This window comes from Peromyscus leucopus, chromosome 18, assembly GCF_004664715.2.
Source record: "Peromyscus leucopus breed LL Stock chromosome 18, UCI_PerLeu_2.1, whole genome shotgun sequence".
Taxonomy (NCBI): Eukaryota; Metazoa; Chordata; class Mammalia; order Rodentia; family Cricetidae; genus Peromyscus; species Peromyscus leucopus.
In genome coordinates this window covers 1028190-1051905 of record NC_051078.1, presented here as the reverse complement: position 1 = coordinate 1051905, position 23716 = coordinate 1028190, and the positions used below count along the sequence as shown (strand labels likewise).

The 23716-nt window shown below is 40.4% G+C and overlaps 1 protein-coding gene across 1 annotated transcript; it reads left to right on the top strand.

Annotated features, from left to right (window-relative positions):
- Positions 1–10574: 10574 nt before the first annotated feature.
- LOC114681800 (olfactory receptor 6C4-like) lies at positions 10575–16160 on the top strand. Its single transcript, XM_028855509.2, has 3 exons — positions 10575–10607; positions 13127–14000; positions 16102–16160. The coding sequence occupies exons 1-3, from the start codon at positions 10575–10577 to the stop codon at positions 16158–16160; spliced, it is 966 nt and encodes a 321-aa protein (XP_028711342.2).
- Positions 16161–23716: the final 7556 nt, after the last annotated feature.

The following is a 23716-nucleotide window of genomic DNA, read 5'->3' as shown; positions in this document are numbered from 1 at the left end:
GTGTATTAAGCACACCTCAGGGCTGGTCCCATGCACAGGAGTGGTTGGTAGTTGGCAAACTCAACGGTATTTTTGTAGTTATGGGATATGTGTGTATTGTGTTTCTAGATTTATTTGTTTTGTTAAGATAGAAAGATAAAGAACATAAAATTGGAGATTGGGAGGTTCTGGGAGATATTGGGAGAAATATGATCAAAATATATTGCACAATAAAAAATTAAAAATGTATGTTTTAGCCGGGCGGTGGTGGCGCACGCCTTTAATCCCAGCACTCGGGAGGCAGAAGCAGGCGGATCTCCGTGAGTTCGAGGCCAGCCTGGTCTCCAAAGCGAGTTCCAGGAAAGGTGCAAAGCTACACAGAGAAACCCTGTCTCGAAAAACCAAAAAAAAAAAAAGTATGTTATATGAATTTTCAATAAAAAAAGAATAAATGGTCACAGCAAACAAACCAAAAGCCATCCCACTGTGTTTTTATTTAAGTCATAATATTTGGCACACTTGCACTTCCTCTCGACACTCAACAGACAGGGAATGTGGTATTCACTTGCCATTCACTAGGCCTCTTCAGCACTGAGTTGACAGCTTGTAGCACATTCTAAAATCTTCTGTAGATGCTGAATTGAACATTGTTTCCCCTCTACAGTCTACTTCCACCTCTTCTGGCACACACACACACACACAAACACACACACACACACACACACACACACACACACGTCAGAACTTCCTTTAGTTCCACACAGCTCAAGACAAACAATATTTCATATACAATTTCTTCAGTTTAGTATTATTTACCTAAAATTATTTAATGCCACATCAACCATCATAGATTTGTTATCTTATCATCTCTTTCAACTATTTCATTCTTCCAAACTGCTTAAAACCCCAAAAATAAAGCATATACTTTTAAAAAGTGAATTTTTTTCTTGTCAGGGTAGAATTAAATTTTAGAAATTTCCCAACATGCATTTCTTCTTCACAAAGAAAATATCTTACCATACTATATGTTTCTCAATCAGTTTGTGATGTCAGTATCTGTGAAATGCTCTGGCATCATCTGTAGCCAACTTAATCTTACACTAATTTAAACTCATTTATATAATAGATTTCTTTTTTTTAAGTTTTTTTTTAAATTTATTTTACAACACCATTCAGTTCAACATAATAGCCACAGATTCCCTGTTCTCCCCCTCTCGCCCCCCTCCCCCTCCCCCCAGCACACCCCCCATTCCCACCTCCTCCAGATCAAGGTCTCCCCCGAGGACCGGGATCGACCTGGTAGACTCAGTCCATGCAGGTCCATCCCCTCTCCCAGACCTAGCCAAGCATCCCTGCATAAGTTCCAGGATTCAAACAGCCAACTCATGCAACGAGCCCAGGACCAGGGACCAACGCACAGCTGCCTCCCAAACAGATCAAGCCAAATGACTGTCTCACGCATTCAGGGGGCCTGATCCAGTTGGGGGCCCCTCAGCCTTTGGTTCATAGATCCTGTGCTTCCATTTATTTGGTTATTTGTCCCTGTGCTTTATCCAACCTTGGATTCAACAATTCTCGCTCATATAAACCCTCTTCTTTCTCACTAATTAGACTCCCAGTGCTCCACCAGGGGCCCAGCAGTGGATGTCTGCATCCAGATTCCTCAGTCCTTGGATGGGGTTTATGGCACAACTATCAGGGTGTCTGGCCATCCCATCACCAGAGTAGGTCAGTTCCTGCCGTCTCTCGACCGTTGCCAGCAGTCTTTTGCGGGGGAATCTTGTGGATCTCCGTGGGCCTCCCTAGCTCTCTGCTTCCTCCCCTTCTCATGTGGTCTTCATTTACCATGGTCTCCTATTCCTTGTTCTCCCTCTCTTTTCTTGATCCAGCTAGGATCTCCCACTCTCTTTCCCTCAACCGTCGCTCTTTATTGTTCCCACTCATGACCAGGCTGTTCATGTAGATCTCATCCATTTCTCCGTGTCTTTTTTGGGGTCCCGTTTTCCAGGTAGCCTCACTGGTGATGTGAGTAGCAGTCCAGTCATCCTTGTTCCACATCTAGCATCTTCCTATGAGTGAGTACATACCATATTTGTCTTTCTGAGTCTGGGTTACCTCACTCAGGATGATTTTTTCTAGATCCATCCATTTGCCTGCAAACCGTATGATGTCATTGTTTTTCTCTGCTGAGTAGTATTCCATTGTGTATATGTGCCACAATTTATTTATCCATTCTTCAGTTGAAGGGCATCTAGGTTGTTTCCAGGTTTTGGCTATTACAAACAATGCTGATATGAACATAGCTGAGCAAGTGCTCTTGTGGTATGATTGAGCATTTCTTGGGTATATGCCCAGGAGTGGTATAGCTGGATCTTGGGGGAGATTGATTCCCAATTTTCTAAGAAAGCACCATATTGATTTCCAAAGTGGTTGTACAAGCTTGCATTCCCACCAGCAGTGGAGGAGAGTTCCCCTAGTTCCACATCCTCTCCAGCATAAAGTGTCTTCAGTGTTTTTGATCTTAGCTACTCTGACAGCGTAAGGTGGTATCTCAGAGTTGTTTTGATTTGCATTTCCCTGATGATTAGGGATGTTGAGCAATTCCTTAAATGTCTTTCAGCCATTTGGGTTTCCTCTGTTGAGAATTCTCTGTTTAGTTCTAAAGCCCATTTCTCAATTGGACTGTTGGTCTTTTTGATGTCTAATTTCTTGAGTTCCTTATATATTCTGGATATCAGTCCTCTGTCACATGTGGGGTTGGTGAAGATCTTTTCCCATTCTGTAGGGTGTCGCTTTGCCTTGTTGACCGTATCCTTTGCTCTACAAAAGCTTCTCAGTTTCAAGAGGTCTCATTGATTGATTGTTTGTCTCAGTGTCTGCGCTACTGGTGTTATATTTAGGAAGTGATCTCCTATGCCAATGCATTCAAGACTACTTCCTACATTCTCTTCTAGCAGGTTCAGAGTAGCTGGATTTATGTTGAGGTCTTTGATCCACTTGGACTTAAGTTTTGTGCACGGTGACAGATATGGATCTATTTGCAGCCTTCTACACGTTGATATCCAGTTATGCCAGCACCATTTGTTGAAGATGCTTTCTATTTTCCATTGTACACTTTTTGGCTTCTTTGTCAAAAATTATATGCCCATAGGTGTGTGGGTTAATGTCAGGGTCTTCAATTCGATTCCATTGGTCCACATGTCGGTTTTTATGCCAATACCAAGCTGTTTTTATTACTGTAGCTCTATAGTAGAGCTTGAAGTTAGGGATTGTGATGCCTCCAGAAGTTGTTTTATTGTACAGGTTTCTTTTAGCTATCCTGGGTTTTTTGTTTTTCCATATGAAGTTGAGAATTATTCTTTCCAGGTATGTGAAGAATTATGTTGGTATTTTGATGGGGATTGCATTGAATCTGTAAATTGCTTTTGGTAAGATTGCCATTTTTACTCTATTAACCCTGCCTATCCATGAGCATGGGAGATATTTCCATTTTCTGAGATCTTTTTCAATTTCTTTTTTCAGGGACTTAAAGTTCTTGTCATATAGGTCCTTCACTTGCTTGGTTAGTGTTACCCCAAGGTATTTTATGTCATTTGTGGCTATTGTAAAGGGTGATGTATCTCTAATTGCCTTCTCAGCTTCTTCGTCCATTGTATATAGGAGGGCTACTGATTTTTTTGAGTTGATCTTGTATCCTGCTATGTTGATGAAGGTGTTTATAAGCTTTATCAATTTCTGGGTGGAATCTTTGGGGTCACTCAAGTATACTATCATGTCATCTGCAAATAGGGAAAGCTTGACTTCTTCCTTTCCAATTTGTATCCCCTTAATCTCCTTATGTTGTCTTATTGCTCTGGCTAGAACTTCAAGTACTATATTGAATAAGTATGGGGAGAGTGGACAGCCTTGCCTCGTTCCTGATTTTAGTGGAATTGCTTTGAGTTTCTCTCCATTTAATTTGATGTTGGCTGTTGGTTTGCTATATATTGCCTTTATTATGTTTAGGTATGTTCCCTGTATTCCTGATCGCTCCAAGACTTATATCATGAAGGGGTGTTGGATTTTGTCAAATGCCTTTTCTACATCTAGTGAGAGGATCATGTGGTTTTTTTCTTTGAGTTTGTTTATATGGTGTATTACATTGATGGACTTTCGTATGTTGAACCACCCTTGCATCACTGGGATGAAGCCTACTTGATCATGGTGGATAATTGTTCTGATGTGTTCTTGGAGTCTGTTTGCCAGTATTTTATTGAGTATTTTTGCATCAATGTTCATGAGGGAGATCGGTCTGTAATTCTCTTTCTTTGTTGCATACTTGTTTGGTTTAGGAATCAGGGTAATTGTAGCCTCATAGAAGGAGTTTGGTTATGTTCCTTCTGTTTCTATTATGTGGAACAATTTAGAGAGTATTGGTATTAACTCTTCTTTGAAGATCTGGCAGAATTTTGGGCTGAAACCATCTGGTCCTGGGCTTTTTTTGGTTGGGAGACTTTTAATGACTGTTTCTATTTCCTTAGGGGTTACTGGACTATTTAAATAGTTTATCTGGTCTTGATTTAGCTTAGGTATGTGGTACCTATCCAGAAAAATGTCTATTTCTTTTATTTTTTCCAGTTTTGTGGAGTAGAGGTTTTTGAAATATGACGTGATAATTCTCTGGATTTCCTCAATGTCTGTTGTTATGTTCCCCTTTTCATTTCTGATTTTGTTGATTTGGATTCTCTCTCTCTGTGTTTTGGTTAGTTTGGTTAAGGGCTTTTCTATCTTGTTGATTTCCTCAAAGAACCAACTCTTTGTTTCATTAATTTTTTGTATTATTCTCTTAGTTTCTAATTTATTAATTTCACCTCTCACTTTGATAATTTCCTGGCGTCTATTCTTCCTGGGAGACTTTGCTTCTTCTTGTTCTAGAGCTTTCAGGTGTGCTGTTAAGTCACTAGTGTGGGATTTCTCCAACTTCTTTATGTGGGCATTTAGTGCTATGAATTTCCCTCTTAACACTGCTTTCATAGTGTCCCATAAGTTTGGGTATGTGGTGTCTTCATTTTCATTGATCTCTAGGAAGTCTTTAATTTCTTTATTTATTTCTTCCTTAACCCATTGGTGATTCAGTTGAGCATTATTCCGTTTCCATGAGATTGTAGGTTTTCTGTAGTTTTTGTTGTTGTTGAAATCTAACTTTAAACCATGGTGGTCTGATAGAACACAGGAGGTTATTCTAATTGTTTTGTATCTGTTGAGATTTGCTTTGTGGTCAAGTATGTGGTCGATTTTAGAGAAAGTTCCATGGGGTGCTGAGAAGAAGGTATATTCTTTCTTGTTAGGATGGAATGTTCTGTAGATATCTATTAGGTCCAATTGGGTCATGACATCAGTTAAGTCCTTTATTTCTCTGTTAAGTTTCGATTTGGGAGATCTGTCCAGTGGTGAAAGTGGGGTGTTGAGATCTCCCACTATTAATGTGTGGGGTTTTATGTGTGGTTTAAGCTTTAGTAATGTTTCTTTTACATATGTGGGTGCCCTTGTGTTTGGGGTATAAATGTTCAGAATTGAAATTTCATCTTGGTGGATCTTTCCTGTGATGAGGATGTAATGCCCTTCTTGATCTCTTTTGATTGATTTTAGTTTGAAGTCTGTTTTGTTGGATATCAGGATGGCTACCCCTGCTTGTTTCTTAAGACCATTTGATTGGAAAGTCTTTTCCCAGCCTTTTATTCGTAGGTAGTGTCTGTCTTTGATTTTGAGATGTGTTTCTTGTATGCAGCAGAAAGATGGGTCCTGCTTTCGTATCCATTCTGTAAGTCTATGTCTTTTTATAGGTGAATTAAGTCCGTTGATATTAAGGGATATTAATGACCAGTGATTCTTCATCCCTGTTATTTTTGGTGGTAGTGTGTGTGTACTTCCCTTCTTTGGGGTTTACTGTTGTGGCTTTATTTATTGCCTGTGTTTTCCAGTGTGTATCTGACTTCCTTCGGTTGGAATTTTCCTTCTAGTGCTTTCTGTAGGGCTGGGTTTGTGGATAGGTATTGTTTAAATCTTGCTTTGTCTTCAAATGTCTTGTTCCTTCCGTCTATAATGATTGAAAGTTTTGCTGGGTATATTAGTCTGGGCTGACATCCATGGTCTCTTAGTGTCTTCATTACATCTGTCCAGGTCCTTCTGGCTTTCAAAGTCTCCATTGAGAAATCGGGTGTTATTCTGATGAGTTTACCTTTATAGGTCACTTGGCCTTTTTCCTTGGCTGCTCTTAATATTTTTTCTTTATTCTGTACATTTAGTTGTTTAATTATTATGTGTCGAGGGGACTTTTTGGGGGGGTCTAGTCTGTTTGGTGTTCTATAGGCTTCTTGTATCTTCATAGGCATTTCCTTCTTTAAATTGGGAAAGTTTTCTTCTATAATTTTGTTGAATATATTTTCTGTGCCTTTGAGTTGGTATCCTTCACCTTCTTCTATCCCTATAATTCGTAGGTTTGGTCTTTTCATGGTGTCCCAAATTTCTTGGACATTTTGGTTCATGACTTTGTTGGCTTTAGTGTTTCCTTCGACTGATGAAACTATTTCTTCTACTGTATCTTCAATGCCAGAAATCCTCTCTTCCATCTCTTTCATTCTGTTGGTTATACTTGCATCTGAAGTTCCCGATCTTTTACTCAGGTTTTCTATTTCCAGCATTCCCTCTGTTTGTGTCTTCTTTATTTTTTCAATTTCCCTTTTCAGTTCTTGGGCTGTTTCCTTTGTTTGTTTCATTGCTTTTTCATGATTTTCTTTCAGTGCTTTATTGTTTTCTTCCAGGACTTTATTGTTTTCTTGGAGGGCTTTATTGTTTTCTTCTAATTTGTTTGCCCTTTCCTCTAGTTGTTTACAGCGTTCTTCCAATTTTCTTGTCTTTTCCTCTACACAACTCTACCTTCTTCATGAAGTTACTCATAAGGCTACTTTCTTCTGCTTCTTCCAATTTTTGGTGTTCAGGTCTAGATGTTGGAGGCGGGCTAGGTTCTGGTGATGCTGTATTGCTCTTCATTTTGTTGTATGTACTTCTGCCTTGACGTCTGCCCATCTCTTTGTGGTTCCTTCTTGGTCTTATCAGTGTACTTGTTTCAGAAAGAGCTGACAGATTCAGGAAGACTCTCTCTCTTTTCCAAAAGGGAGTTCTCTTGTCCAACTCTGGTCCAGAGGGGAAGTCGGGGGCAGAATGGGAGCTGGGGCCGGTCTCTAAGTCTCAGGAAGTGGCTGGGGTCTCGGGCAGATGGGCGTGGGGGCAGGGCGCGGAGATTGCAGGGGCTTCCGGGGGGCTTGGAAAACGGGATCCCTACCAGTGGGGCTGGAAGGGGACCTACCCGATGGCCAGAGCCTGGGGCCGAGTTGGGCGGGTCTTCCCGGAGTGGCTGGTGCCCAGGGATGGGGTCCGGGTTGGACCCGGGTACTCACCTCTGGTCCAGAAGGGAAGTCAGGGGCTATATAATAGATTTCTTAACAAAAATATTTTGTTTTGATTTTCAGCAATTTGTTCTTACATATAACTTCAGAAATAACATCTTCCCTGTAATTTTGATTATAGGTCTATAAATTTTCAAATCGTTTTCTTGAAAGATTTTATTTACTTACATTCTGTAAGTTACTTTCTGAAATTTTAGTTAGGTCATGTTTTTTAGCCAGGCTCTTAGTATATAGACATCAGTGTGTTGAGTTTATTTGGAGACTGTAAGAATAAAATAGGCTGGACTTTCACAAAAGACATATTTCTTGTCAAGTTATGATAATATTGTCATATGTAGATATAATAATTATTCCCTTCTCACATATTTTTAAGTAGATAATTCAGGAGCCCATCCAATCCATGCTCAGAAGTTGTAAGAATCCTAAAGTATTTTGAAGTAAGTTGAAATTTTACTGTAGGTCTTAGATTCCTTCAGCATCAACATTACAAGTTTCCCTATAGATACTAGGACTCTTTATTAACTTGGTTATTTTGTTTTCAAAGTTAATGATAAAAATAGTCAGTTAGCAAACTTTCCACAAAAATCACCAAGGTTTTGTACCAGGTCTGAGTGAAAACATCATTTATTATTAAATACACGATGCCTCCAGTGGTCCGGAGACAAAGTCACATTTATTGAAGATAGAGTAAGGCAGCGACTACAATTCTTCAGCTACAAGAAAGCAGGAGCACGCTCCTGTTTGGGAAGACCCTGGTTATTTCATTGTAGGGAAAACAGAACAGTGGATTGAAGGATGGAACATCCTGAATTCTGATTAAAGAGTGAGAAATATAATTTTTTTTTAAAATGAGCTGGCTTTTAATCTGAACAAGAAGAAAACATGGGTTAGGAAAAAAATACTCATTTTGGAAGAATTATTCATATTGAATTTTTAAACAAAAATAAAATTCCACGATGTATCTGCAAACAAAACCTCTGTTGAACTCAAAGAAAGTAAGTATTTTCAGTGTTTGTCATGCTGCATACAAAGAGGCTATAGTATGAACAGTTATGTCGTGAATACAGATTATACCATCTAAACCCAGCATTAGAGAAATTCAGACAGCATCCTTATAACTCGTGGCTAAGCTTCCTCTGGATGTATCTGAAAGCTGGTTATTCTTGTTTATTAGAAAAGCTTTACACATAGAACTCACAGTGCCTTTTATTCAAACTTTATTGGTATGCATTGCTTTACATTTAAAAATTAGAAAATATAATACTTAATGTTGGAGGCAACACTGAATGTGTTAATTATTTCTTGCACAAACAAAGTTCCTCAAGTTGAACTGGAAAATAATTGAGAAGAAATGTTTTAAATTTAATGTCAAATATTTAATTTCTAATTGAAGTAAGTTTAAATGTAAAACTCATAGAGTTGTTTTTCAAGCTGAACTAGTTCTATTTAATAGTGCCAAAGAACTCTAAAATTAACAAATACCACTAACAAACACTCACTTTAAGCAATTTATTTCAAATCTCATTGTCATTAATTTAGCCCCTTAAAAAATATATATTTATTCTAGATGTAGTGTTACATGCCTTAAATCCCAGCACTCAGGAGGCAGAAGCACCTCTGTAAGTTTAAGATCACTTTGGACTATACCAGGTATCTTTAACTCTTGAACCAAAACTTGAGCTAATGAACTTTCTCATATCAAACATATGCCAAATTTGTCGAAGAGCACATCCATGTGGAATTCAGAAATTCTGGATGATACTGATGTTCAACTGCAATGACAAGTCCCCAGAGTAACTAAACATTTATCTCACTTTCTATGTTTCTTAAATACTTTTATAACTAGACTTTTAAGTTTTTTATAATAATAATTATTTTACTTGGTCTATTTCTAACGGATAAAATAATATTAATCTTGTTTTGAATGTAGTTTCAATTAAAGATATTGTGCCTTTTTTTAAGGCCACCTTGGATGGCATAGTAAGCTCCTGGCTAGCCTGGGATATGTAGTGAAACCCTGTCTCAAAAACATCAAACTCCTCCCCCTGCAAGGCTCATGCATAAAAGGAGATTACAAGAGTGTGAGAGCCAGAGGGTGTGGATGTTTCCAAGAAAACAGTGCCTTCCAGACATAAGGACTGATGCACATATGAACTCACAGAGACTGGGAACAAGCACAAGACCTGCATTGGTTGGTTCAGGCAAGGTGGAAGCCCAGTTCTGAGATCAAAAGTGAACATGGGGTCCCTTTCTAACCAAGAAACCATTTGCAATTGATACCCACTGACAAAGGGATAACCAGGTTTCTCCCCTCCACCCCCACCCCCAGAGCTGAGGACCAACCAGGGCCTTGTGCTTGCTAGGCAAGAGCTCTACCACTGAGCTAAATCCCCAACCCTGAAAACCAGTTTTCTATAGTGGAGTCTCAGTGGATATAGCAACCACCCTCCAGAGCAGACCTCATGCCCAAGAATAGTTGGCCAACAGAAAACAAACTTCATGACTTTCTTGAGAACTTTTTGTTTCATTTTATTTCATCTGTTATGTTTTTATCTTGTTTGTTTTGATTTTGATGTTTGTGTGCAGTTTTTTGTTTTTGAGAGACAGAGAGACAGAGAGCATCAAGTTGGGTGGGTAGAGAAATGGGAAGGACCTGGAGGAGGGGAAAGATGATCAAATATATTAAAATAATAATAATAATAATGCCAGTAATAATAATATATAGAAACACTTTGCTTGTGGAAACAAAGAAGATTATTGAAATAAAACGTATAGTATTCAAACTAGACTAAACTATTGGGAATCAATTTTCAAAAAGTGGGGAAAATGGGAAATGTGGAAATACTTATCAAAAAAAATATAGAATTTTTTTCAAGTATGAAAAAATAGCCAAAAAGAATGATAAATGAGTATCTAGGAAATGGGATTAGATACATGTTGTTATACTTGTAGTTCTAACCATTGAATAAATGTGAAAATATTGAAACCGGTAAAAGCTGCATTTCTGTTAACTTGCTGGATTCTTTTTATTTTAATGTTTGCAGAAAATATTTTCTACTTTTATTTAACTGAGATGTAACAGGACAATACTTAATCATTTAAATTGTTGAAAGACTCTTAATATTCTTTCAAAAAGAAATTTTTGAGTATATGAATCACACTGGCCTAATACAATACAGATTAGCCCGAATCATTCTAACAAATCCTTAAATTGAGGACATGATCCACCACACCTATTCCTTACTATAAAGATTTTTCAGCCTAGACTGGTCCAGGGCTCCAGTTATTGTTTGGATTCAGTATGTAACTGAGACAATGAGTCCTCCTATGTGTCCAGATTCTCACCTATCTATTGCCAGAACTGATCAGAAGTTGGATATATGTATTGAGCATCATCTGGTCCTTGGGCTGCAGTTGTGGTGGGAACTGGAGCTTCCACAGAGGCTGGCTCTTCAGCCACTGATGGGTCAGTCTGGACTTCAGCTAATGAGGGTAGACCAAAGTCAGGAGCTCCAGCTGTGGTGGGAACTGGAGTTTTGACTGAGGCTGGCCCTTCAGCCCTTGCTGGATCAGGCTGAACTTCAACTACTGTGGGTTGACCAGGGTCAGGAGCTGCAACTTCAAGGGAGTCCTCTTGGGGAATACACCCAGCATCCTCTATGTCTTGATCGTCATGGAGAGAAGCTTCCAGGCTGGGGTTGAGTTTGGGAATGGAGGTCACAGTAGATATGCCTGGAGACTTGGACTCTACCTTGTCAGAGGTAAGGACAGATAAGGGACAATGGGAATGGGTGAACCCAGAAACATCTTTTGAGCTTCCACTTGACTCTAGCGGTCCTTTTTCAATGTTTTGCTGATTCTTCTGTTGTCCTTAGCATGTTTATTCTTGAACCAGGTCTGGATTTCACACTTGGTCACATTCATCCTTTGTGCCAGTGCCTCACATTGCTCCGCACTTGGACGACTGTTCTGATCAAAATACTTTTGGAGGAGGAGCTTTTATTCCTCAGAGTACACAGTGTGTTCCTCCCGTTGAATCTTTGTAGGCTTAGGACGGACTTCCTGGTCACCATAGTTATCTGAAGGCACCATAAGACCTAGAGAACCCCCACAACCAGAACTCACAGAGGAACTTGAGGGCATCTGGTCACTAGGGCACACTGATACAGTTTCCGGTGTTGGGAGATCTGGTTGCCTTGGGATACTTGGTATCATTGATGGTCCAGGGGTTACTTGGGGGCCTAGGCTCCTTTCAGGATATGAATGCCATTGGAAACTTGATTGCATTGGTGTTCCTGAAGGTAATGGGGGACTTTGATACATTTGGTAATTGAGTTGGCTTACAGATGATAGATGATTTTGGAGCCTTAATCACATTGGAATTCCTGGGTACATTAGGGGATTTTGAGACGTTTGCAGACTTGAGTTGCTTATAGGCTCTTGAGGAATCTGGATAGCTCTTTTCAGAGGTGCAAATGAAGGCAGTTTGAAATCTGGATGCGAGGGAGGAACTTGGGGAATATGCAGCCTTAAGTTTCTAGAAATTTCTGGGTCTTCCAAAAAATACTGCACTGGTGGACATGAAAACATACTGGGAAATGATCCTCTTGGAGTAAGTTCATGTGCTGAAGAACCCTGGATGTCAGCTGGCTCTCCCATCTTGACCAGATCCTTGCTGGTGGTACAACTTGCTGGATTCTTAATATCACCTTCAAATATTTACAGAAGAGAACACATCAACTCACATGTATTATTTTTCTCCAGGTTGAGAGGATTTAGAAGACATTTAGACATGAGGAACCACACATTGGTGACAACATTCATTCTTCTTCTCTTCTTGGACAGAAGACACAATGTGGAAAATTGTAACCTTCTTTTTCCTATTTATAACTTATCTGCTGAGCGTCACTGGAAACCTTATCATTATCCTTCTGAATCTGCTGGATTCCCACCTCAAAACACCCATGTATTTCTTCCTTCAGAAGTTTTCCTTCCCAGAAATCTCGCTGATATCTATCTGCATCCCTAGATTCCTGGTCAGCATAGTGACCAAGGATAAAATTATTTCCATTGAGGCCTGCTTCACACAATTATTTGCTGGCCTTATCTTCCGGATAGCACAGTTTTTCTTGCTGGCTATCATGTCCTATGACCGCTACATGGCCATTTGTAAATCCCTTCATTACACAGCCATCATGAACACCAGAGTCTGTACTGGCTATTTGGCACTTGCTGATTAATTGCTTTGTTGGTAATCTGCCCTGGAGTTATTGTAAGTCTGGGTTTGGAATTCTGCAATGCTATTATTGAACACTTTATCTATTGAACACTTTATCTGCAACGACTCTCTTCTATCCTCTCCTCTCCTCTCCTCTCATCCCCTCCCCTCCCCTCCCTTCCTTTCCTCTCCCTGTTCTAAGCTACCCTGCCTGTGCTGGGAACTGAACCCAGGACCTCTGCAATAGCACTAAGTGCTCTTAACCCCTGAGCTATTTCTCTTCTCTCTTCAGCCCAGATGTCTCCTATTGATTCTCTCTGCCTGACAGACACACCCATCCTTTCTCTGCCTAGCTATTGGCCCTTCAGCTCTTAACCCATTAGGTGCTTAGGCCGGAAGAGCCAAACAGATGCAACACAGCTTTACATAATTAAACACACATCCTGGCATCATTGCACAAATGCAGCATCAACAAAGGTAACAGACTTTAACAGATGCACCAGAGATTCAAATCTGTGTTTTCCTATTCTTCCTCCTCACATACATTCTCAGCATTATAGGAAATCTCACCTTCATCATCCTCACATTGCTGAATTCCCACCTCCAGACACCCATGTACTTCTTCCTCAGGAAATTCTCCTTCCTGGAAATCTCCTTCACATCCACTTTTACTCCTCAAATGCTCGTCAGCATCTCTACAGGAATTAAGACCATCAGCTTTGCTGACTGCTTCACTCAGTACTTCTTTGCCATCTTCTTTGGAGCCACTGAATTCTGCCTTCTGACTGCCATGTCCTATGACTGCTATATGGCCATCTGCAAACCCCTGCACTACACCACCATCATGAACAACAAGGTCTGCACCCTACTGGTCCTCTGCTCTTGGCTGAGTGGCTTCCTAGTCATCTTATTCCCAATCATCTTGACCAGTCAGCTGGACTTCTGTGCATCCAATGTGCTCAATGATTATTACTGTGACTATGGGCCCCTCATAGAAATAGCTTGCTCAGACACAAGGCTGCTGGAACGCTTTGACTTTCTCTTAGCAGTGGTGACCTTGATAGTCACCCTTGTGCTGGTGATTCTCTCCTACACTCGCATCATCAGGACCATTCTGAAGATCCCTTCTGCACAGCAGAGGAAGAAGGCCTTTTCCACATGTTCCTCCCACATGGTTGTCATCTCCCTCTCTTATGGAAGCTGCATCTTCTTGTACATAAAGCCTTCAGCAACAGAAGGAGTTGCCTTCAATAAGGGTATGGCTGTGCTTAATAACTCAGTTGCCCCTTTACTGAACCCATTCATCTACACTCTAAGGAATAAGCAAGTAAAACAAGCTTCCAATGATGTGGTCAGAAAAAAAATAATGCATCTTTATTCGTTTTAGTGGCCTCAAAATAAATGGAAATGTTGGGTGACATCCAGGCTATGCCTCCTCTTTGTTGAAGTGAATTCTCAGGAAAGCTTGGTGTGAGCTGGTGTCCACAGTCTGTTTCAAACCAGTTCAAGAATTTCTGTTATCTACCTTTAAAGAATGAAAGAGGGGGGCTGGAGAGATGGCCCAGAGGTTAAGAGCACTGGCTGCTCTTACAGAAGTCCTGAGTTCAATTCCCAGCAACCACATGGTGGCTCAGAACCACCTGTAATGAGATCTAGTTCCCTCTTCTGGCTGCAGGTATACATGCAGTCAGAACACTGTGTACATAACAAATAAATAAATCTTTAAAAAAAAAGAGGAATGAAAGAATGTGGTATTGTATTCCCCCAAATATTGTGCATGCTAATAAACTTATCTGGGGTCAGAGACAGAGCAGCCACAATATTAAACATAAAGGATAGGCAGTGGTAGCACACGCCGTTAATCCTAGAATTTCAGAGGCAGAAATCCATGTGTTCAAGGATACAGACAGGCATGGTGACTCATCATGCCTTTAATCCCAGAAAGCAAGCCTTTAATCCCAGGGAGTGGTGGTAGAAAGCAGAAAGGTATATAAGGTGTGAGGACCAGAAACTAGAAGTATTTGGCTGGTTAAGTATTTGGCCTGGTTAAGCATTTTGGCCTGGTTAAGAATTTGGCCGGTTAAGCATTCAGCCTTTTGAGCAGCAATTCAGCTGAGACCCATTCTGGATGAGGACTCAGATGTCTCCAGTCTGAGGAAACAAGACCAGCTGAGGATCCGGTGAGGTGAGGTAGCTGTGGCTTATTCTGACTCTCTGATCTTAGAGTGTGCAACCCAATAACTGGCCTCAGGTTTGATTTTATTAATGAGAACTTTTAAGATTCATGATACAAAAGAGGCATAAAAATTATCTTGGCAGACTGTATACAGAATACAACTAGCTAAAATTCTTTTGCTTGTCATAAATTGGAGGATCAGCCTAATGACTGCACCTCTATTATTTCAATCATCATCTCTTAACTCAATTGATAATTATCAAAAATGCAAATACACTGTGTCAGAAATTGCTACCTCTTTGTCAGAAGAGATTATTATACTATGTGGAATATTCTTTTCTAGATCACTTTTCTTTGGGCTTTAAACAATTGCTTTCTAGAGTTTCTTACTCTGATAATTCTTAAGATTGCCTCTCTGGCTAAGGCGATTGCTCCGCAGACAAAATGCTTGCTTTGAAAATTTGAACCTGTGTTCAGATCCCAGCACTTCTGTACTAGCTGGGCACAATGGCTTACACTGTAACCCTAACATGCAAGAAAGGGCCAAAGATAAGCTGATTCCACATATTCACTGGTCATTGACCTAAAAGGTAAGCCACAGGTTCAGTGAGAAATCCTGTCTCAAATAAGTCCGCAGGTCATTGAGGAAAGACACCAGCTGTCAACATCCTGCCTCCACACCCTCACATATTGGCAAGTATACACACAGAGAGAGAGAGAGAGAGAAAGAGAGAGAGAGAGAGAGAGAGAGAGAGAGAGAGAGAGAGAGAGAGAGAGAGAGAAAGAGAGAGAGCGCCCAATTTTTTAAGAAATCTCTTCAAATCTTGCAAAGTCATTTCCTATTACACAGAATTGGGTTTCATGAGTACTCCCAAGAACATTACTAACTGTTTCCTGAGAACAAAATGAAAAATGTGATGACTCTTTTTAAAGGAAGATTCAGAAAGAGAAAATTACCAGCAATATTGGTGGTAATAGAAATCTACTAAGTGACCACGAAGCAAGGGCATGCCTAATATTTAGAGAACAATTAAAAGAAGATTTCTGGAGAGATTAGGATGAGTATTTAGGGTGTGTTGCCATTTTATACTATATCCACAATACCCAGCATTCAAAGACTCTTGAATTCTTCTTTGACCTTGCCAATCATTGTAGTCATAGCAGCCTGAGTTCCTGTATACACAGAGCCATCTGGGTTCTAATAGGTCAGTTCCCATTGTCTCCATGACCACTCCTCCTACCATTATCCTTTGTAAATGAAAACCATCACTGAATCTTGGTGGTTCTGGTGCCTTCTCAAAAACATCAACCTCACATCCTGGGTAGATGTAGGGCCTCATAAGGGACAAATATTTTAGTTCAAACTATGTGACCAAAGCTGCCAAATTCTGATGCTTACTGGAGCTAGAACATGGCCCCCTTGTTCAACTACATCTTCAACAACTTTCTGTTTTCTGTGGTTTCCTTCACTGCCTAAGCTTGGCTGTACTGGAACTCGCTCTCTAGACTACGCTGGCCTCAAACTCAGTTATCTACCAGTATCTGCCTCTGGAGTGCAGGGATTAAAGGCATGCACCACCACACCTGTCTATGAGCCTTTTGTTAATTCCTTTTCACAAGTTGGAAATGTAGCAGTGTGGGATCTGGTCCTGAGGTCACTGCTCCCTTTATTCCATTTCTTAATCTATAGTTTTCTATATGAAATAAAACTTGAAAATCACTCAGAAGTGTCCAGAGCCTCTGACAGGAACTCCTGGACATCTTTCACAGGGACTATAAAACCCTAAAATGAAGAAGATGCTCCACAGGAGGGGTGACCAGAGCTGCCCCATCTGCCTCTGTCTCCCTCCCTCTCTCCATCTCTGTGTCTGTTTATTATTCTCACTCTCTTTTTAACATCTTTTCCTTTTTGCCAAACCCAGCAACACAATTGGTGAGCTGGGTTGAACAAGTGCTGTTTGTGACACTCTGTGGTCTCAGTTTGGACATACACAGCACTAGCACCTAGCAAATTCATTCCAAAACTCTTATACTGTGACAGCAATTCCAGTGCAAAGTCCAAATAGGAACTACAAAGGAGGGCCAAGGTCTGAGGCTTCCAACATGTTTGAATAACAAAGAGTCCAGATTCTCAAGGTATGACATCCAGAGTCTAGATACAAGTAAGTGGCTGCTTGGCTCCCTCTAGTGAGACATCGTGTTCTTGCAATATTACACACACCTTGCTCTACAGTTTTTAAAGATAATAATTATAAAAATACTTTAAATAAAAAGGTAAAACAACTTAAAGTTCTCCTGTGATTGAACCACTGCTTGAAGAATCATCTAAGCAAGTATTGCCTCAAATGCAGACTGTTTCACTTTTGAGAAAATGTCAAACACTTTCTCTTTTCCCAGCTCAAAGATCAAACCAAAGGGGGTCAGAGACTTTAATGTACAACCTAAAACTTTGAAACTGTTAGGGAGATCATAGGTAAAACACTTCAAAATATAAGCATGGGCAAGTACTCTAACAAGGGCTCCAATAGCACTTGAAATCATCCCAAGAATTGAGAGAGGGCAATAGATTAAAGTAATTCCACACTACAAAGGAAATTACCACAAATCTCCTTTTTAAAATGGCCAGCTATATATCACACGGGAGATTGATATCTAAGATATATAAAGAATTACAAAAGTCAAAAACAAAAAAGTTATCCAATCAATAAATGAACTAATGGAGTATATACAGTTCTCAAAAGAAGAAATACAAATGGCCAAGGGGTACTTGAAAAATGTCCAACATCCTTAGCCATCAAGGAACTACAAATTGAAATTGCTTTGAAATTCCACCTCACCTTACGATGGCTATCATCAAGAAAACAAATGATGACAGATTCTGTCAAAGTTGTCAGGAAGGAAGAATCCTGATGCTGCGGATGAAAGTGTAAGCTGATGCCTCCACTGTGGGAATCAACACGGGGGCTGTGTTACTTCCCTGAACAGCAAACAGCCATGTAGAGATGGCAAGGTCTATCTCAGCTTGCAGTTCAAGACATCACAATTCTCAAATTTGTCTGCATGGTACACCATTCTGCCATCACAATGCTGTTTCATTACACACGTGTTCAGTTTTCTGTCACAAAGATGCATTGTGAAAACACAGCTCAACCATGACATCGCAATACAATGCCTTCACAACACTCAACTGTTTTTAGATAACAAAGTCCCATTAAACCATCACAGTGATGCGTCGTGAAATCACAGCTTCACTGTGACATCAAAATGCCACATTCTGTATTACAGGGCTCAACCTTGTCTTCACAATCCATCCTTGTGCCACCACAATGCTCCATTGTGGCATATCAGTGCTCAATGGGGCCATCACAGTGGTGCTTTGTAGTATCACATTTCCAGTATCAAATCACAATGCTCCAATGTGCCAATATGATACTGCAATATGACATCACAATGCACCATTGTGCTGAAACATTTTTTCATTGTGACATCATAGCTCCTAAGTGAGGTTCCCCACTGTGACACCACTAGGCTCCATTCAATGTCAATATGATGTCATCACAACACAATGCTACATTCTGCCCTCAGAGTCCTTCATTGTGCCACCACAATCCTCCATTTATATAACAATGCTCATTGTGATATCACAGCTCCTTTGTAATCTAACAGTGCTCCATTGTAGCACCATAGTGCTGCACTGTGATGTCACTGGTTCTACTGCTATATCACATGCCATGTTGTGCCATTATAACCCTCCACTTTATATGGCAAAGCTCATTTATGCCATCACATGGTGCATTTTGACATCACAGTTCCACTCTAACATTACAGTGTTCCATTGTGACATTGAAATCAAATTTGCCATCAAATGTTACACTGAACCATCAAAATGCTCCATTGTGTCATCACAGACTCCATTATGACATCACAACACCCAACTGTGCCAACATGAAGCTGCCTTGTGGTATCACACTCTATCATGACATTATGATGTTCCACATTGACATCACAATGTTTCATTGTACCATCACATTACTTCATATTTATATGAAAGTGCTCAATTGGGCCACTACAATGGTGCATTGTAACATCTCAGAACCATTATCACATCTTAATGCTTCATTTTTTCATAACAATCATCAACTATGCCATCACAATAGTACGTTTTGGCTTCACATCTCTACTATCATATCACAATGCTGCACTGTGACCTCATGTTGTTCAGTTTTACTTTAACATTGCTGCATTGTTCCATCGGAGCTCCCCTGTGAAACCACAAGGCTCAATATTGCCATTGTGATGCTGCTTTTCTGCAAAGATAAAGTTCCAGATACCATGTCAATGCTCTATCACCCCAGATCCACGCGTCACACTCACGGGAAACTCAGAGCAAGTGCCCAAGACTGTAGGCAGAAACATGAAAACAGAAAAACTCTAAATAGGGGAGGAAAACTGAGTCAGAATCATTGAATCACACAGAATTCGTTGAACTGGAAACCTGGGCAGAGCCAAAGTCTGCAGAGGAAGAGAGACAAGGATTCCAAGAACCATGCTGGAGGAGGGACCAACATTCACAAATGGATTCCTGTAGGACCACCCTGAGGTCTGATGAGTACCTGTGACCTGACTTCATGAAGGATAGCTCACCAATGGGACCAGCATCTGTGACTCTACCTTGCAAAGAACCATCTAGAAGAATGATAGACATCTGAGAGCCTCTTCATATCCTTCTGCTTCACATTTTGCTCTCTCTCTCTCTCTCTCTCTCTCTCTCTCTCTCTCTCTCTCTCTCTCTCTCTCTCTCTCTGTCACTCATTGTTAACAATAGCCCTGCCATGGCCTGGATGCTCTCCTGTCTTTAAGTTTCTTTCACCACACATGTTAGTCCATCACCTTTCAATTCAGTCCTCACTCAAATTCTCAGGACACTGGCATAATGAAACTTGACTCTTTCCTATATGATCGTATTCATGGCCCCAGCCCAGTTCCCATGGAATCTGCACTGGTTGATTTTTCTGTTGTTGTTGTATCAAAATGAAACAAGCTATGTAGTCATCTGGAAGAAGAAACCTCAGTTGAGAAGATCCGTCCATCAGATTGTCTATAAGCAAATCTATGGGGGCATTTTCTTGATTATTGATTTATGGGATGCCCAAGCCAAATGGGGGTGGTGCGACCCTGGGCAGGTGGTCCTGGGTCATATAAGAATACCAGCTGAGCAAACCATAGACACAAAGCCAGTAAGTAATGTTCCCTCAAGTTTCTGCTTCAGGTTTTGCCTCCAGGTCCCTGCCTTGAGTTTCTACCTGGACTTGCCTTCCTGGTGAACTGTAAGCCATAAGATGAAATAAATGAACCCTTTACCTCCTAGTTGCTTTTGGTCATAGTCTTTATCAAAGTGATAGAAACAAAACAGAGTCCTTGTTCCCCTGTGAAACCTCATGAGCTGGGTCTCCTACCAGAATGGCTCATTGAGCTCTACTTGTGTCAATCAAGGGATTTTCTAGCCCAAAGTTCCCAACTTCTCTATACTATTCCAACAAACAAGAGCTCAAGAACTGCATGGTCAGGTTTTCCCAGCAGTACCCCCACATATTGGTACCAAATTTCTGTATTTGTTACATTTCCTCTTGTTATAAAATACCCTGGCAAAAGTAACTTAAAGGAGAAAGGGTTTCTTTCAGTTCACAGTTCAAAAGTACTGTCGATTGTGGTGAGATGTCCCAGTGGCAAGATCTTGAAGCAGTTGATCACTGACCCATTGCATCACAGTCAGGAAGCAGGAAACAGTGAATGCTCATAGTCAGCTCCCTTTCTCCTTTTCTTGCAGTCCAGACCTGAGCCCAGGGAATTGTGATGCCCACTTTTAGAGTGGCTCTTCTACCTCAGTGAACCTAATTAAGATAATCCCTCACAGGCATCCCAGTGGCTTGTCTCCTAAATAACTCCAAATCCTATGAAGCCAATCATATCAACCATAATGCCTCTTCTAAGCTGGCATGCCAGACCTTCAGATGAAGGTCCTTCAGAAGAGGTGGAATGTGAGCTGAGACCTGATATATCATCCATAAGCTTTTGGGGATGAGTGTTGGAGCACCACCCTTGATAAGGCCTGGCAAGGAATCTGTCAAGATGAAGCCACTGCCACAATTGCTACCTCCAACATCATCTAACTTCCACCTTTATCCTTGCCAAGAAGGATGGATGCCCGAGACCCTGCCTCTTGACCCCCATGGTGCTGAGAGCACTTCTACCATAAAAAAAACCATGACATAATTTGTCAGAGGGAAGGGGTGAAGCAGGAAAAGCCTCTGCCTCAATTCTTCTGTCTTCCATGCTTCCCAGAGGTGCCTCACCTTGGCTAAAGTTAGGCTATGAGTGGAACTTGAGCTATGGGGGAGTTTAGGAAGTTTAATCTTCAGCTGTCTAGACTCCAGAAAGAGAAACACAAGCGTGGCTTTTCTCCCCTCTCCCTTTGAGTGGACTGAAGTAATAGTCAGTGATGTGTGTAGAACACCTCTTCTAAGCTGTGTGCCAGTCCCTTCTAAGCCTTAAAGCCATGACTCTGAGCAAAGCCAAGCCTCTTCCTTTGTAGACTATACCTCTAGCAAAGAAGGCCTGAGCTAAATACACACTCAAGCAAAAGAGCAAATGTTATCGTTCTGAAGTAGGTATACGCCTTGAGGTATATAAGAGTGGCCACCATATGGTCCTACTTGAGGGATGTTCAAGAAGGTCCTGCTGAAGAGGTGGAATGTGAGTTGAGGCTCAAATAATGTCAAGTTACCTGTGGTTTAAAGTATGAGCTTGTGGACAATATGAGCAAAGTACAATGGCATGTATGTGAAAACTGTATCATGACACCCATTCTTTCTTGTTTGTTAATTTAAAAATAGATAAATGTTTTTAGAAACAATAAAGTTTATTTTCATCCATTAAAAAAAAGGAATTTGCAGGCAGACAGCCTAAATGCCTAGAAAAGAAGAATCAAACCAGCAGAAACATATAATGTGAGTAATTATAAAGATGTGAAATGTGTGTAGAGGGTTGATGTTTGGTGAGTATGAGGTGTTCCTAGAATGCTTTCTGGGAGAAGCAGCTCCTGGCAGGGTCTCCAGTCTTCTCATACCATGAGTAACATTTGGATTGTACATCTGGGTAAAACACAGTGAATTTGTCGGGAACTTGGAAAATGATCCCACATAGAAAACTTCATTGCATTTTGTACTACAAAATTATTAGGAAAATATGCCACTAGAGAAGTATTTAAATACTGATTTATGTAATAGTTCTCAAACACTGATTGCATCTGTGAACATAATTTTTACATTAGGTTTTGTGCCTGAAAAATAGCTAACTGTCCAGACATATAAAGCACACCTTACTCATAGCACTTAAGAGGCAGAGGCAGGTGAATCTCTGTGAGTTCATGGCCAGCCTGACCTCCATAGCAAGTTCCAGGCCAGCCAAGGCTACATAGTGAGACCCTGTATCAAAACAACAACAAAAACTGCTAATGTTGAAAATTCTTGTACTAATAATGATAAGTTTATCATATCCAGTTATACCTCTTAGTATCAAGTATTTGAGAATAATAGATGCTGGAAAGTCTAGAATGTGCATGCATGGATTACTGTGTGGTCAGCTTAGATACTTGAATGGGACATAACAGACAGAAGTGTTCCTATGAACAAGGGAACAGAAGCCAACAGTCACCACAGAGAGGTGATCGAGGCCTCAGGAAGTCCAGGGGCTCACAGCTCCAACATCTGAAGCCCTCACCTTAAGCTTGCGTTCTTATTGAACGTTCAGACACTGACTCTGCCTGAAAGTAGTCCCTTGGGTTACATTTTGATGCATCTTGGTGTATTTCCAATCCACATGTCTCACCTTATCCTTGGTCATCTAAGGAAAAGTGACTCACATTTGCCTTATTCTTTTCATCTCAAGAAATTTTCAAAATACTTTCCTTATCCTTCTTTTCTTTGGGTCATCTAACCTCAACTCCTTCCTGACCCTTAGACAACATCCCTGCCCTGAAACTTGAGGGGAAGGCGCTCAATTGGGCAATAAAACACACTAAAAATTCTTGTGGCAGGTAATTTGGCAAAGTATTTCATAAACACTTTTACTTAGCAATCCTGTTTCAGGGAATTGTACTAGAGAAAATGTAGGTGAAGATATGTGTGAGTACGTTTATCTCAATGTCCGTGACAAATGTTAACTGCGATGATAGGACATTGCTTAAGATGATAGAATCCATACTGTAAGATATGACAGAGACATTGAAGAAACTCCCTAGGAGCCATGGCATAACATGTTCAAATGCCTTCAATAGAGTAGAAGCTGTGAAAACACAGTTTAGACAATATAATCTTATTTTTATTTTTTGTAAACACGCATGTATACAAATACTGAGCGAAAGCAGGCAGCAGCAATTTCCCAAAAACATTATTAACATTCTGCTGATAGATATATTTTCTTCTGTATGCAAATTTATTACAACTAACAGAGTTACTTTTTGCAAACTGGGAAAGAAACTCAATGCTGTTTCTAGGCTTTCTTTTATACCTTGGGCACCTTTTCCCTGCCTCTACTTCTCCCACTTATGACTAATAGCTGAGGAGGTTTCTAAAACAATCAAGAGCTGACTTTCCAGAAAAACGGACATGTGCCAAATCCCTCCAACCAACAACCAAAGTGGACACCAAGTGAAAATAGTAAACAGTTTGTTGCCAAAAAAAAGGTACACATAAGTAAAAGTAAGTTTGAAAAAGAACATAAAGGGGCAGGAGAGATTGCTCAGTGGTTAAGAGCACTGACTGCTCTTCCATGGGACCTAGGTTCAATTCCCAGCATTAGCAAAGCAGCTCACAACTGTCTGTAAGTCAAGTACAAAGG